This window comes from Gorilla gorilla, chromosome 14 (genome assembly GCF_029281585.2).
Source record: "Gorilla gorilla gorilla isolate KB3781 chromosome 14, NHGRI_mGorGor1-v2.1_pri, whole genome shotgun sequence".
NCBI lineage: Eukaryota > Metazoa > Chordata > Mammalia > Primates > Hominidae > Gorilla > Gorilla gorilla.
In genome coordinates this window covers 42,805,879-42,822,079 of record NC_073238.2, presented here as the reverse complement: position 1 = coordinate 42,822,079, position 16,201 = coordinate 42,805,879, and the positions used below count along the sequence as shown (strand labels likewise).

The 16,201-nt window shown below is 44.1% G+C and overlaps 1 protein-coding gene across 5 annotated transcripts in view; it reads left to right on the top strand.

The window, feature by feature from the left end:
* The first annotated feature begins 305 nt into the window (after positions 1 to 305).
* The window catches only part of FLT1 (fms related receptor tyrosine kinase 1), a 194,464-nt gene continuing 178,568 nt past the window's right edge, over positions 306 to 16,201 (top strand). The window contains exon 1 of one of the 5 annotated variants that reach the window (XM_031001276.3): positions 306 to 719. In XM_031001276.3, the coding sequence (XP_030857136.1) occupies positions 656 to 719 (64 nt within the window). In that variant the 5' untranslated portion in view covers positions 306 to 655. The remainder of the gene's footprint in view (positions 720 to 16,201) is intronic. The other 4 variants (XM_055359731.2, XM_004054312.4, XM_019039817.4 and 1 more) reach the window with 4 other exon arrangements.

The following is a 16,201-nucleotide window of genomic DNA, read 5'->3' as shown; positions in this document are numbered from 1 at the left end:
CCAGTTTCGGGCGGCCCCCAGAGCTGAGTAAGCCGGGTGGAGGGAGTCTGCAAGGATTTCCTGAGCGCGATGGGCAGGAGGAGGGGCAAGGGCAAGAGGGCGCGGAGCAAAGACCCTGAACCTGCCGGGGCCGCGCTCCCGGGCCCGCGTCGCCAGCACCTCCCCACGCGCGCTCGGCCCCGGGCCACCCGCCCTCGTCGGCCCCCGCCCCTCTCCGTAGCCGCAGGGAAGCGAGCCTGGGAGGAAGAAGAGGGTAGGTGGGGAGGCGGATGAGGGGTGGGGGACCCCTTGACGTCACCAGAAGGAGGTGCCGGGGTAGGAAGTGGGCTGGGGAAAGGTTATAAATCGCCCCCGCCCTCGGCTCCTCTTCATCGAGGTCCGCGGGAGGCTCGGAGCGCGCCAGGCAGACACTCCTCTCGGCTCCTCCCCGGCAGCGGCGGCGGCTCGGAGCGGGCTCCGGGGCTCGGGTGCAGCGGCCAGCGGGCGCCTGGCGGCGAGGATTACCCGGGGAAGTGGTTGTCTCCTGGCTGGAGCCGCGAGACGGGCGCTCAGGGCGCGGGGCCGGCGGCGGCGAACGAGAGGACGGACTCTGGCGGCCGGGTCGTTGGCCGCGGGGAGCGCGGGCACCGGGCGAGCAGGCCGCGTCGCGCTCACCATGGTCAGCTACTGGGACACTGGGGTCCTGCTGTGCGCGCTGCTCAGCTGTCTGCTTCTCACAGGTGAGGCGCGGCTGGGGGCCGGGGCCTGAGGCGGGCTGCGATGGGGCGGCCGGAGGGCAGAGCCTCCGAGGCCAGGGCGGGGTGCATGCGGGGAGACGAGGCTGCAGCCCGGAGAAGCTGGCTACGGCGAGGACCTGGGACACTAGTTGCAGCGGGCACGCTTGGGGCCGCTGCGCCCTTTATCCGAGGGAGCGCCTCGAGGAGTGGCTGGCCTGGACCCGCGAGCATCAGAGCTCAGACCGGGTCCGCGCTGGGGCTGTCCGTTTGCGACAGGATCGCTGATCCCTTATCCAGCTGTCGGGTTGGGATCTCACTGCCGAGGCCCTGGGCACTAGGAGCAGCACGCACCGGGACCTGCCTGGCACCCAGAGCCCACTCCCAGGGGGCCTGGGGCAGATACGCAGGGTCCCCCGGAGCCGGGAGCAGAGGCTCCTGAAAGCCTGCCAGGCTGCCCGGGGCTGGGCTGAGGCCGGGACGTTGGTGATATTGGGCACTGGCCGCGACCTCGCGTCACGAGAGTGTAGGAGGGGAGCCGATTTGGAGGGGACTCGTGCCTGCGGGGAGCAGGAAGATCTCAGGAGAGGGCCAGCGCCGGCATCCCATGACCCGCTTGAGTCCCCGAGCCGGACTGTCCCGGGGAACGCTCGGCGAGCGCCCGCTCCTCCCCGCCGCTCGCGGACCGCGGGGCCCCAGTGCGCTGAGCTCAGCCACCCGGGTGGGGCCTCTGCCGGGAGCAGGCGGGGTGCGCGGTCCAGTCCGTGTCGCCGACATCAGTGACCCTGACCGACAAGGGCAGCCCAGGGCCCAAATACCGTTAACTTGCTGACTTACAAGCCTAGCCTTTAAAATCCGAGAGAAGAGAGGGCGGGCGATTTTGACCAAACGATGCGGTTTGAGGAATCGATGAGGTCCTCCCGCCACCTAAGTCAGCCTTCGCTGGGCGTTTGGGAGACGGGCGGTGGAACAGTCAGGGGCCGGGGGTTTTACCAGCAGTTAGACCGCCGCCATTGAGGGGTCAAAGCCCCGAGGAACTTGAGGGTTCGGACTCGCAGTCTCTGCTCAGTGGGGCTGAGTGGCGGAGACTTGTGCCTCGTTCCCCTGGGCGCAGAGAGCCAGATTTCGGAGCGCCTTTCTTTTAAGCATCGTGGAGAAAAGGTAAAATATGAAATAAAATATAGTAATATAAAATAAGTCATTGCAATGATTCCCGGGAAGAAAAGTCAATAGGATGGAGCATAGTACAACAACAACAACAACAACAACAACAAAAAGCTTGTTAAACCCAAAAAGCAGTAATAATTAAATATTCTTTCTCGGTGGGAAGACTAACTAGACCGTCAGTTTCCACGTAACAAGTAATAGTTCCAATTAGATTGGTGAAACTACTAAACCCGGAGACCGGGCGAAGTGGTAACTTCTGAGAACTCACTGTAGGTTGGGAAAGGTGCTAACATAACTATATTAAATAAAATGTTGTATTTTCTATTTCACAAATACATTTTTTGTTTTGAAAAGTCACTTGTATTAAAATATAATTGCTTAGAGAATTTAAATACCTCACTCGACTATTATGTAAAGATAAATCTAGGTAAATTACATGAATCTAAAATTACGGAGGGAAAAGTACGTGATTTATTAGATTTTCTGCTTCACATAGTTATATCTTTATTTTGAAAACATGCTGACTTTAGTGAAGCATCGTTTTCTTTGTAATTGGAAGCATCTTAGATCAGTGGAAACTTTACAGAAACGTGAGTGGGATCCTCTTGTGATTTTTCTTAGATTATAATTTACTTAAATGGGGCAGCAGTTTTGGAACTCTGAACTTCTTTTTTTTTATTTGCACTTTTTTGGGAAGAAAGGACTAACATTGGCAAGCTGAGAACCTCTTTACCTAACAGTTAACAGAACACTCTGTTAGTTCATGTTAGCTCAGTCGGCATCATGGGTGCTTTTGAAAACTCATAGTTTCTCTGTCTGGTTAACAAGCATCTCACAGTAAAACAATCAGCTACTGCCTACTTTACAAACCGCATCAGGACTTTCATGCTCAACTGAGAGGCTGCATATCTGGGAAGCAATGTCTAGTAAGAAGCCACGGTTCCCCACTGCAGAGTTCTCTTGCATCATTATGAACCTGGGTCTGCCTTCCTTCAGGTACTATGTAATCTTTGAATACTTATCAGCTATTAATATTCTGTGTGTGTGCATGCCTGGTGTGCACATGCATTGAGAGGTAAAATAACCAGAGGCTCAGTAATACAAAAAGATAATGCCTTTCCCCTCTAAAGAGTTTATTTACCTCTTCCAGACATTCTGGGAAATAAAAAGATGCCAACAATTCAGATACTTTCAAGTCCTCTCTATTGCTCTTTCTCTATAAAGGATACCAGTCCTCTTTCTCCAGCTCTGAGTCTCATTTCTTACTTTTAAGGTATCACAACCTGGATGAAAGCTACAGACCTTTTTCTTTGCCCTCATTTTTCTTGAGTTCTTGAACAGCTAACATTTACAATTTACTATAACTAAGTGGAAATACTGAAATTGTGAATTTTGTGAAGGAAGTCCATATTAATAATATTAAATCAAAGTGCACATGAAAATACCTATTTCAAATTGAATGTAATAAATCTCTTATAATAAAGTTAATTTTTTGTAACAATTTTTGTTGTTTTCTCCAAGGTTTTATGAAGCTGCACTTTTTTTGGTCTAAATTGCATATTCGAAATATTAATTATTTAGGAGCTTTGGCAGCCTACAGTTTTCCAACTGAAGCATCATGTTACAAATGAACTGTAGGTGACTACTTACTCCAGTTCCTCAAATATTGTTACCGAATATTTTAGCACTTTGTTACATTTTTTTAATTTCCCTGTTGGACATTCTATAATAGGCTATCTGGTTTCTTTTCTAACGATCACCAAGTGGGTACTTTGTTTTCGTATGTAAAATGAAGACGTTAGTATAGGTGGTTGATTTCTAAGGCCCTTTTCTGACTCCAAAATTCAATGAATGATTCCAAGAAATGGCCTGAACACCGTGTCTGTCTTTCTCTTTTCTCTTCCCCACCTTATTTATATTTGTATATAGAGTGGATGAGAAACCATATGATGCTGGGGCTGTTAGGATGAACTGGGTTTCCCCTGCTAATCACATTAAACTTTCTTTTTCTTTAGTAGCATGTACCTAAACAGCCAGTCAATTTGGCCTTGAATAGGCTGTTTTGGAAGAGATGGGCTGGTAGAGGATGCCTGAGCCAGCAGTCATCTTTATCTTGGGCTTTTTTCACTAGCAGAATGTATAACTCTATAAAGTAGATGCTCCCTCAAAACTCTAGTTGCATAAACTCTTCTAAGGATAGCAGTCATTTTAAACCCCTATTTATTTCTTGAATTTTTAAAGCTAACACTTATTTGATTAACAAAATGGCTTTATTCTTTTAAAAAAAGTTCCAGATTTTAACAGGGATACTAAACCCCTTATTTAAAATTGAGTCTACTTTACATGACTTTTAAGAAACAAACCAAGTAATTACTTTGTTCTTTCCAAAAATGATCGAGACATTTCTAAGTCTACTTCAAATTTATTTAATATGGAAGTTGAAAGTGATGTGTTACCAAAAAATGGTTTCATATTGACCAAAATAATGTAATGTCCTTGAGGAAGGTTATGCAGCCTATTGAGATCTACACAGCAGAGTTATGGCTGATATTTGACCTGGCTTGGGCAGTTGGGCAAGACAAGAACAAATAACAGAGTAAGTAGCTTCTGTAGTGCTTTAAACTGATATGTGTATGTGGGTGGGGATAAGAATGGAGAAAAAGTGAGAGAAGCTATCTTGGCACGTGAATGTTAAATGCGAAGCCTGCTGGTGTTAGTAGAGGCCAGGCGTGTCTAATTCTTGGTTTGGATCTCACAGTTAGGGGTGTGTTGGGTATCAAGTAAATATCATCATTTTTCAGTGCGTTTGTCATTGCAGGTAGGGGAGGAAGGGCATTTGAAATCATACCAGACTTTTTTTTTAAGTAAAAATATATTACTGTGAGTAGTTAAAAGTATAGACCATCTGTGGCATTTGGTTTAAGCAATTTGGTAGAACCGAACAGTCCATTCTGCTCCATTGGCCTTCGTTTATAGGAGAGGCTTGTAAGAAATGACAAGATCTCCTGCCAGATGCTTTCCAGGATCACTGGTGGTTCCTCACACTCTTGGGTGCTGTGGAAATTGCATGCTGCTGATTAAATTGCTGGATTTTATACCAGATTGAGGGAGGGGAAGGAAATTGGAGGAATGGGGTATTTGAGGGAGGGCTTGAAAAGAAAGCCTCTGACTTAGCTCACGGGGCTGCAGGGGGGTTCATTAAGGAAACAGTTGCATTGAGTCTGCTGAAGATAGTGGACTAGATTTCCTGCATTGCCGCTGGGGCGGATGTGGGGAGATGTCAAGAATTCCTGGGGATTTCCCATCCGTTTTGGTAAAGCTGGATGCCTGAAAGCTGTTTCTGATTGCTGCGCCTTTCCTCAATTTTGAGCTCTTTGAGGGACTTGATCTTGTCTCACAGATACACACACACGTTGTAAGAGCTAGATGGAACCTCATTGACCCAATCTACTCATGCCAGAGATGAGAAAACCGGCCCAGAGGAGGCCAGTGCTGTTTTTCAAGGTCAACAGCTGGCTAGCGGCAGGCCTAGGAACAGAACCTGATGTTCCTGCTACAGACAACATCTCTTCTTCACTGGTGTATTTCCTCTTCCCCAGACGGAAGACAGATGTTCAAATATTTATTGACTAACATTATTACAGTGCTAAAATTTCTTTCAAAATGACATCTTTTTAATATGAAGTTTTCTTCTATTTTCTTAACGCACATAAGGGGTTTAAACTAAGAATCAAAATGATGGCTGCTTAGTAGCATGCCAAGAGATTTGATGAGAAGATTAACTTTCCTTATGAGCACTTGGTATCCTTTTTCTGAACAGCTGTGGCTTACATACTTGTGGCTTATGGTACTAGCTTTGTCTTTCGCCACTTCTCTCCACACACACACTGGGTTCCAGCTACACAAACTCTACCCTAGTCAAACAAATTACTCCCCCTTCTTCAGAGGTGCCTTCACCTTCATCACTCTGTTCATGCTGCTTGTCTGCCTGCAAGACCTTTTCCCTCCCTCTGTGTCTCCTCCTCTCCTGCTGGCAAGATCCAGCCCAGTAATCACCATCTCTGGGAGCTCCTCCTTGTAGCTCCCAGACAGCACTTGCCATTTCTTCTGCTCTCCTGTAGCCCTGAGGTGTACTCCTCCTTCAGTAATTCTCACTTTGCATTGTTAGGATTTTATGTGTCTGTGTCCTTTCTCTTTGGTAGAGACCCCATGTCTTAGCTGTCCTTAGACCACTGGCACCTAATATAAAGCCTAGTACAGAGACTCTCGGTAAGTGTTGGAATGAATAAGTGAATGAATATGTAGCCACACTATCATTTCGCAGAAGCAATCTCAGATACAAATTTATTCCATGAGTTTATTCCAGTATAGTAATGTGCTCCTGCCTGTTTATTTGGCCTCATTTACAAGGGATTACTTAAAGTAACTGTTCTCAACAGATAATATTTGTCCTCTTCAGTGAGTGATTGAGATGTATGAGATCAGCTATGATTTTCAACTCTTTGAGAAACTGTCTCATGTCCTCCCCTCCTGTGTGGGCATGATGCTTCACTGGGGCCTGTGAGCCACCAAAGCCAGGCTCTGGTCACTGCAGAAGTCCTGTCTTAGCCTCTGTTGGTGAGGTGCTAAGCACTTCAGCCTTTTCCTGCAGTGTGTTATACAATTTTTAGAGAGAACAGAGTCCTCAAATTTTAGGGTTTGACTTTCTTGCCCTCTCTTATACTCAAACCCAAGTCCTTGGGTGCTGGGCTGAGATGCATACCTGAATGACAGAGGTCTGGCCACAGTCAGAATCAACTCTGTTTTAATAGGGGCCTTGGTTACAGGACCACACTGGTCTGTCTAACTTCCTCTTTCTTTAGGATGAGGTTTCCTCAACCCTTCATATAAATGGGTTCCTGGCAGGACTACCCTGCTAGGTGCGAGACATGTTCTTAAAAATTGGAATCCCATGGCTTGGGCTCAAGCTGGTGCCTCCCTATCCTCACCCCCATCCCGGCCCACACTGCACATTCCCACATCATACTCCAAAACATGCTTCTCTCTGTGTGCTCCGAGGTCCAGCAACATCAGCATCTCCTGGGAACTTGATGACTCAGAGCCTATACTTTAATAAAATCCCCACGTGGTTTTGTTTGTTTGTTTGTTTGTTTTTTCATTAAAAATCGAGAAGCATTGATTTTAGTAAAGGATCCAAAGTCAGTTCTGGTGTCAGGGTCCATTTCCTTTTTTTTGAGACGGAGTCTTGCTCTGCTGCCCAGGCTGGAGTGCAGTGGTGCAATCCTGGCTCGCTGCCACCTCCACCTCCCAGGTTCAAACGATTCTTGATGATTCTTGTGCCTCAGCCTCCCAAGTAGCTGGGATTACAGGCATGTACCACCATGCTCAGCTAATTTTTTTGTGTTTTTTGTAGAGACAGGGTTTTGCCATATTGGCCAGGCTGGTCTTGAACTCATGGCCTCAAGTGATCCACCCGCCTCGATCTCCCAAAGTGCTGAGATTACAGGCATGAGCCACCGCGCCTGGTCCCATTTCCTCTTCACTAACACCCTAGTGATGAACTTTGACGTGTGTGACTAAGGGACTAGACCTGGGCCAGCCAGGAACCTCTCTCTTCTGGCTCCCATGTTGGTCTCATGCCGCCTTCTGCTGGGACATCTGTGTCCTCCTCCAAAATTCTTTACAAAGTCTTGTACTTGGCTTAGACTTATAATCAAAGTAAACAGAGGTTGTGGTCTTGAAGAATACCATGGTTAACCAAATCATGGGTGGCGAGATCAAGGTCTTGGAAAATATGGATTTGGTGGAAAATAGTAAAAATGCAATTAAATAGCCAGGTTTTAACCATAAAGTTCTACAAGGCTTTTGCTTTTGAAAGAAAATGACTTGGTGGCAAAAACCAGCAGTGGTAAGCATCCTGCAGAATTTTTGGTTGTCAGGGAGGTGTCATTGTCTCGCTGCATTGTGCCGCTGCCGATCACACATTTCACGTGCCTCTTACTGGCTTGAAATGGAATGTATTTGCACTTAACATTCTTCCTTGTCATCATTGCCAGTCTTGACAAATGCTTTTACCTTTTCACAGATTATCACGGTGCTCACAGGCACTTTTTCTCAGCCTGGTCTTCTATCCTTCTATTTAATGGGTGGAGCACAAATGGATTTCCTCTCAAGCCACCGAACCACCCATGTGGTCTACACAGGCAGAGCTACAATAATTATCAGATTCTTTTGTTAAAAGAGGCCTGAAGTGAACCTAGCATAAATGAAAAGCCTTGGCTGTTATTATACACAAATATGAAACCACTTAAACTCAAGGCCACCTTTAGCAAAACCCTAATTAGGAATTAGTCTGCCAAGTGATGTCTATGAAAGCCTTTGCCTCTCTCTAGGGCCGTGGTCCCCAGCCTGGGCTCTACATTAGAATAATCTGGAGAGCTTTTAAAAATCCTCGGGTCTTGGCTGTACCTCTGACCAATTTAATCATGAGCTCTTGAGAGGGACCTAGGCATAGGTAATTTTAAAGCTCCTGGGTGATTCCAATGGGCGGCTGAGGTTAAGAACCTCAAATTTCATCACACATTAGAATCACCTGGTGGGCTTGCAAAACTAGCTGGCTGGGCCCCACCCCAGAGTTTCTCATTCAGTAGGCCTGGGATAGGGCCAAGAATTTGCTTTTCTAACAAGTTCCCAGGGGATGCTGTTGTGCCTGGTCCAGAGATCACACTTTGAGAACCTCTGCCCAGGGGCTAGTTTGAGAGGCCTGGCCACATGGGAGGCACCTGCCCAAATGCCAATCTGTAAAAGGCACTAAATCATCACTAGACATACGACAAGGTGGAAGAAACTATTTACGAGAATTCCTGCCAGGAAGAGTATGTGTTAGTAGAGTGTGCAAGAAAGAATACTTAGATCAAATGCCAGGGCATTGAATCAATGAGTCTAGATTAAATTGCCTTCTGAGGAGAGGGGGACTGTTTTGCCGAGTGAGGTACTACGTTAGGAGCAGAAGTGAATTGCTGGTCTAGACTAACAATAGTCCTCCTTCTCTGCCTTATGCTTCTGCCTTATGCTGTGGAGTGCTCAGTCTTTTCTCTACGTAAATATTGGCAAACACCATACTATTGGCCTGTCCCGGGCACCCACATGCCTTGGTCCAGCCCTGGTTTCCTCCAGTATGCCTGCAAAATTTCCTCTCCATCCGGGCCTCCCTATCTGCATTTCCGGTGCTGAGATCAGTATGGCTCCCACTTGAGTGGCTGAATTCTACCTGTTGGGGCAGGGTGGCCTCCTAACTTTCATGATGTGCCAGGGTTCTGTCCCCACTGTTGTGAAAAGCTACTGCTGGTTGGAGACAGAGCTGGCCTCCCATCGTGTGAAACCACGGTCCTGGGAACACTTCTTGTGAAACACCAAGAATTCAAACTGCTTCCCCCTTCCTGGGGGCATCCAGGATAACCCGTACAGCATTTAATTCTTAATATTGTGTGAGCTCCACTTTTGTGCTTTTATTTTCAAATACAGAAAGAGCATACACTTGAACTACCACACAGTCACTGTTTCTACAAGGCTGAGGCACAATAGCCATTTGGATCTGCCATCTATTACTACATAACGAGATGTGCCAAAACTTAGTCACCCAACACAACAATGCATTATGCTTCATGATTCTTCTAGACCTTTGGGCTAGGCTCAGCTGAGTAGTTTCCCTTCGGGTCTCACCTGGGTTTCTCATGCATCTATAGTCCTTGGCATTTCCACTGGGTCCTTGGTGCTGGGCCTCCCTCTTCATGAGATCTTTCCTCATTCAGTAGCCTGGCCAGGGCTTCCTTTCCCTGGGGGCAGCGGTGTTGCAAGAGTGTGATGGTGGAAGCTGCAAGGCATATTGAGGCTTAGGCTTTGGAATGCCTACAGCACCGCTCTACCACATTCTATTGGTCAAAGCAAGCCCAGCTCAGATGCGAGGGGTGGGAAGCAGATGCCTCTCTGCGTGGAGAGGAGCACAGCCTCACAATGGACCACACCACTGTGTAACACTTCATGTTTGCTTTTCAGTCTAGCTATTAAGCTGGAGTTTGGCCAAGAAAATACAGTAAATAACTTATTATAGTAAATAACAATAAATACTACATAATGTCTCGACCCTTCTAAACAGTATCTGGGAGTAAAAATAAATAAATAAATAAATAAAAAATAAAACAGGCCCCAGAGAAGAGCTTTCTATTCTTAATTAAAATTTTGTTTTGAGTACCTGACAGGCATGCTGGGCAGCAGCCTCTGATGACTAACATGACACCAGCAAGGGAGGACAGCTGACCCCAAGATTCTGAGTGCAGGCAGCTCTGCAACTTCTTGGGGCTCTTATCATAGAGGCCCTGATTTAGCACCTTTTTCTGGAGGTGCCGAGACTGCAGGGACAGACATGCTTTGGGGAAGGGAGAAAGGAGGCAACCAAACCCTACTGACTATACAATCAATATATGTAATTGATTTACATATATTTTTTATTTCAATTATATATTTATTAGGCATTTAAATATTACAGACAAATATTTGGTTTTTTTATACTTTAAGTTTTAGGGTACATGTGCACAACATGCAGGTTAGTTACATACGTATACATGTGCCATGTTGGTGTGCTGCACCCATTAACTCGTCATTTAACATTAGGTATATCTCCTAATGCTATCCCTCCCCCCTCCCCCCACACCACAACAGGATTTACATATATTATTTTACTCAGTCCCGAGAGGTACGGTCCTCTTAACCGTGCAAAAACTGATGCTTAGGTAAATTAAATACTTTCCCTAAGATCACAGAAGTGGTAAGTAAACCTGGAATTATTTGAATCTGAGTCTATCAGACTTGCAAACCCGACATTTAGGGATCCTCCTACCATGCCTTCGAGCCTAAATGAAAAGAGGAGAAGGAGAAAGCATCAAGGGGACTGTGCTAGTCTTTCCCTCCTTCTATCCTTGGAGTTTGGCCATCTCCAAAGAATGTGAGAAGCCACTGCTACTCCAGCTTAAAGTGGCCTTGGGAGATTCCACTGCTGTATGTGGCAGACACTGTTCACATCTCCAATAAGACAGAATTTTAATCATGTGAGTTTTCTTATTGTAGGCATTCAAGGACCTCCCAAAAAACTTAGTCAGAAAAGGAGCCCCAGAGCCATCAAGGACATGATTTTATGTGGGCTTCCAAACTGCTCTCCTAGATATGGCTTTAAACCAGTTCAGATGACAAACAACAGCATGAGGCCAGCACTTTATTCTAGAAAAGCTCATATCAGGCAGGTCCTAGGAAAAAGCTGGGACTGCCCTCTCACAGATGGTTTCCAGGAATCCAACGTGGGCTCCTCTGCACCTTTCAGATTCCAGAAAGCTCACAGCTTTTCCAGAATGAAACTAAAATACCTCACGGAACGACCTGGAAGTGTGTTTGACCCTGAAGGCAGATGCTACATGAACTGGATAGGGGAGGACATTAACTGTCCCCCAGGGAAGGGAAAAAAATGTGAACATCTCAGCACAGGGCACTTTCTGTGTTAACTCAATCAAGTCTCTTCCTAGCCACCTACTGTGCACACCTGTAACTTTGTTTTATGGATTGAAGCCCCAAGGCTGAGGAAACCCTGCTGATTTGCTGAGGGCCACCCGTTTATGGAACAGCCAAGCCAAGATTCAAACCTAGGTCTTTTTAATTTTGAAATCGGGGACTCTTTCCACCAACATTTACTCAAAATATCTTGAATGATTAAATCTAGGAATTAAAGAAAAAAGGCAAGAGTTTTGTTTTCAGGGTTTAGAATAAAAAACTGTCATATTTATGAGAAAAGACAACCATCCAAGAGCCTTTTTCTTAAACAAGTTACTGTCAGTTACTTTGATTTCCCTGTTTGATTGGCAGTCCTTGTACAGTGAGCAACACGGGGAGCATTTCTTTAAGCCCCGTAGCTTCTGTGTCTCTCCCTCCTTCTTAGATCATTCCTTTAACGTAGACCTGCAAGAAGTCAAGAAGGAGAAAATAGTGTTTTCCTTCTTCTTTCTTGACCTGTTACTCAGAGAAGGACACTTTTTCAACCAGAATACTGTCATGTTACCAGAATCTGAGAAAAATCCTATCCTGCCACCTATTGAGGAGTTTTATCTTTCACTCCAAAGAAAAAGCTGGAACGTTTGGTCAAGTGGATATATGCTTTAGATGGAAATTATACGGAATGGTGTATATACTATGTAAAAATATGCATGGTGTCTATGTATGTAAAAATCCATTGTTGGATTTTTATGATTGTTTTCTTTCTCTAAGTTGGCATTAGAGAAACCAAAAATGTGTGTAAACAGATGGGGAGGCAGGGATATGCTAGAGAGGATTACAAACAAACAGTTTTAAAAGGCAGTGTAAACTCTGGCAACAACACTGCATCTATGATTAACGGTATTGTTTTCTTTTTGGAAAACATTGTTTAACTCTCTTTTTCCACTTAATGTCTCCTGCTAGATCAGATTTTTGTTCACTGCTGTTCTTTGAAAATTTTTATGGCTTCAGAATCCTCTCCATAAGGACTTCTGGTAGAACTAGAGAAAAATATATGTGGGGAAATAGAGTAATTGCAGTGCCCTGGAATGGACTTTGAGTACCTGTAACTTCTTGAGGGTTAGGAAATATTTGACACACATTGTTGATGTACAAGCTAAAAGTGGTTCAGCCACTCAAGCTCCCATCCCATCCTCTGTCTTCAAAACTGGTCAATGAAAAATACCCTATCAAAGTATTCGCTACACAAAGTCACTTAGAAGGCAAATGGGAAATTCAGGAAACTAACAGGAATGAATTTTCAGGAATTTCTACTTCACTTTAGCCTTTTGAGACTGACATTAAACTTAGTGGTTCTATATCCAGATTATCTTTTCTTAGAGGGAGTAAAATCCTAAAATGTAGAAATAAAGTTTGCTTGGTTGTTGTTATTTCTTAAATGTGCTTTATAGTCCAAACTGATGGGCATGGAATTGCCTTGCTGGAGTAATTCATTCACCATTTTGGGATAATGTTAAATACAAACTTAGGAGGGGAGGTTTAAGAAATATTCCTCTTCCAATGATTTGGAGGGCTGTATTTTCTTTTCTTTTTTTTTTCTTTTTTTTTCTTTTTCTTTCTTTATTATTTTTTATTTATTTATTTATTTATTTTGAGACGGAGTTTTACTTTTGTTGTCCAGGCTTTTTTTTGAGATGGAGTTTCACTTTTGTTGTCCAGGCTGGAGTGCAATGGCGTGATCTCGGCTCACCGCAATCTCCACCTCCTGGGTTCAAGCAATTCTCCTGCCTCAGCCTCCTGAATAGCTGGGATTACAGGCATGCACCGCCACGCTCGGCTAATATTGTATTTTTAGTAGAGACGGGATTTCTTCATGTTGGTCAGGCTGGTCTCAAACTCCTGCCCGCCTTGGCCTCCCAGAGTGTTGGGATTACAGGCGGGAGCCACCACACCCGGCGAGGGCTGTATTTTCTCCCACAACTGCATAAGGAAAAACATGAGCCATATTAAATTTAACTCTCCTGATCCCGATTTTATAGCCAGTCATTATTCTAGATTCATGCCCTATTTCCAAGCTGAGTTCAGGAATGTGTAGAAGATTTTTATTTTATAACATTTTAATACATTCATTTAAAAGATGCTCAAGGGGTTATCATCAATTAATCCATTATATTTTATTTTGAGGTGTAGATATGGTTGTATTCATTGTGTTACATGTTTATCATTGAATAAGTGTTCTTATTTTGTGAATTTAACTGAGTTTTACTAAGATAAATCACTTATGTTGGTGAAGAATGTGTGACTTCCTATATTAAAAGATGTGTTCCTTAAAGACATAGTGTACATAGTTTGCAGGAGATCTCTATTTGTTGACTTAGATTATCTTCCATATTTCTTAGTATTCACCTATTCTACTTCTAAATGACATCCTCTAAGAGGCCAGCTTAGAGCTGAAAGACCTTCAAGAGGAAGGAATGTTTCTGATCCGTCTTTGCAATTGTGAATCCAGTACAGTGCCTGGCACATAATGGTCACTCAATAAATACTGGCTGAACTGACTGAAATCATATCCTGAGCCATTTCTCTGGGTCTGAGGCCCTTCTAGGAGTCATGGTTCCTCATTGGTTCACCTTCTAAGTACGTGTATGTGTGTGTGTGTGTGTGTGTGTGTGTATAAGCGGAGGAGGTTAGGAGAAATATGGCCAGGAGCTGGCAACAATTCTCCCAATACACAGGCGATATTCTGTTCCTTCCATTTGGGTTATCCTCTAGGTCCAGTGACCATTTTCTCATTTTTGGCTAAGCTGGCCATGTTCTCCTGACTCGACTGTGGACTCAGGATTGAGAATGAGGGTCTACACTGCCCATCTTCTAGAGAATTGCTTCCCAGGAGATATTTTTCTTGAGATGAGCCTTCCTGCTGGGAGACTGTTAACTGGCTTAGGTTCCCAAACAGCACAGAAGATAGTTGATTGGAACCTTTAATTTCTAGGTACACCAACAGAGCCCGAGTCACTAGGTAATGTTACTATTGCTGCCATTGTTTTGTCACCTGGAATGAGAACATTTTGGTTGAAAATTATTTCCTCTTGGCTCTGGGTCATGTGTGGTACTGGCTAGGTGAACTGCCAAAAGGAAGGACACGTGAAGAACATGAAGTCCTGGCTAACGCATCACATCTGAGAGTCCTCATTCATTCCCTCATTGCTGAGTCTCCACCCCGGTCGTCTTCCGTGGTGCTCTGTTTCAACAAGCACAACGTGACCTGGGTATGTATCTAAAGTATGATTACTTGTGGCTTTTTTCCTAGTGGCAGGTGAAGTCAGGTAGACCCCAGACAAAAAATATGCGAACCAGAGCATTGAAAGAAGATGATAGAGCTTTCCCCTCCCAGCACAGAGGCCGAGGAAAACAGAGTTCTAAGAAACAAGGAAATGTATGTGAAACTGTTAGAAGAAAACACTTGTTTAAAAGGAAAGATGAAGCTTAGAGGGTGGAAAGATGTGGAAGTCTTTGAAGGAGAAAGAGACCCTGCTATTTCTTTTAGCAAATACACATTGATTCTTCAGGTCTCACCTCCAACTTTATTCTAATAGAAGACTCTCACTCCCTGGGCTGAGTGCGGTACCTCCACACCTGGCACTTCCCCATGATAACACACAAATATAATGTAATTTTCTATTTCTTTAAGCAGAAATTATTTTTATGCATCATTACATATATTTCTATATATACTTATTTATCTGTTGTCCATGCTAAGCTATAAACACTGTAAAGGAAGCAACCTCGTTTGTCTTGTTTATTGTTGTATCTCTATCGGTATATGTTCAAAAAATTAAATGAAAGAATAAATGTTGAGGTTAAAGACGGAAAAATAAACAAGGTAAGGGAGTGAGAGAAAGGGGTCATATAGAGAATGTAGTGAGGGGAAAAACCAGGATTGGTGGCAGTAAAAGAGAGATAAGAAGCATAGCTAAATGAGGATGGAGTTCCCAGACTCCTGGAATTGCACCTAAGAGTCCAACCCTTAACTCAGTTCATCAGTCTCATCCAAAGGAGGTGGTGGCTTAATTTCATGGGAACAGCTTCGGCATTGGGCACCTTACTACCTCTCCACAGAGCTGTTCCTTTTGGTTTTATGTAACTTCTACTTTGGTTTTGGTTTTGTCCTACAGAATGAGCTGATTCATAAGTTATTTTAAAGCTGTTGGGTTGGTGGCCAACTGATAACAGAAATTGTTGTTTTTCTTCTATCAGAGATATAATGTCTTGGATGACATTTTTAAAAAAGCTAATTTCTAGAAATAAAGTTCTAGATAGAGTAATGAAGGTGTATGGGTATATATCGCCTGAGAATGAAAACCAGCATTCCCCAGGCACTGAATACAAACAACTCTAAAGTCTTCTATGGGTATTTATAAGGAAGGCCTTAATATCACATGCCGAAATGAGTGAAAAACATTCGGTAAATTATTTCTTTTAAAAATTGAGATACTGCTGGTGAAAATGTACTGCTTTTAATGGATTACTTTTCCTTCCAGAACTTTGACTCTCAGCAAAACTGGTATAACATGAATTCCATCTAAGATAAGATTTTTTTAAGTTTTTGAAATCTTAGGAAAGCACAGCTCTTACAAATACTTACTACGTGAAGGATATCTTAAGAAAATGTGAAATTAGAAAAACCCAGAATAAAAAATAGCAGTTTAATCAACATGTCCACCCCATTTTCGAAGCATGATTAATCATCAAAATATGTGTAATGAAAGGCAATTATATTTCAA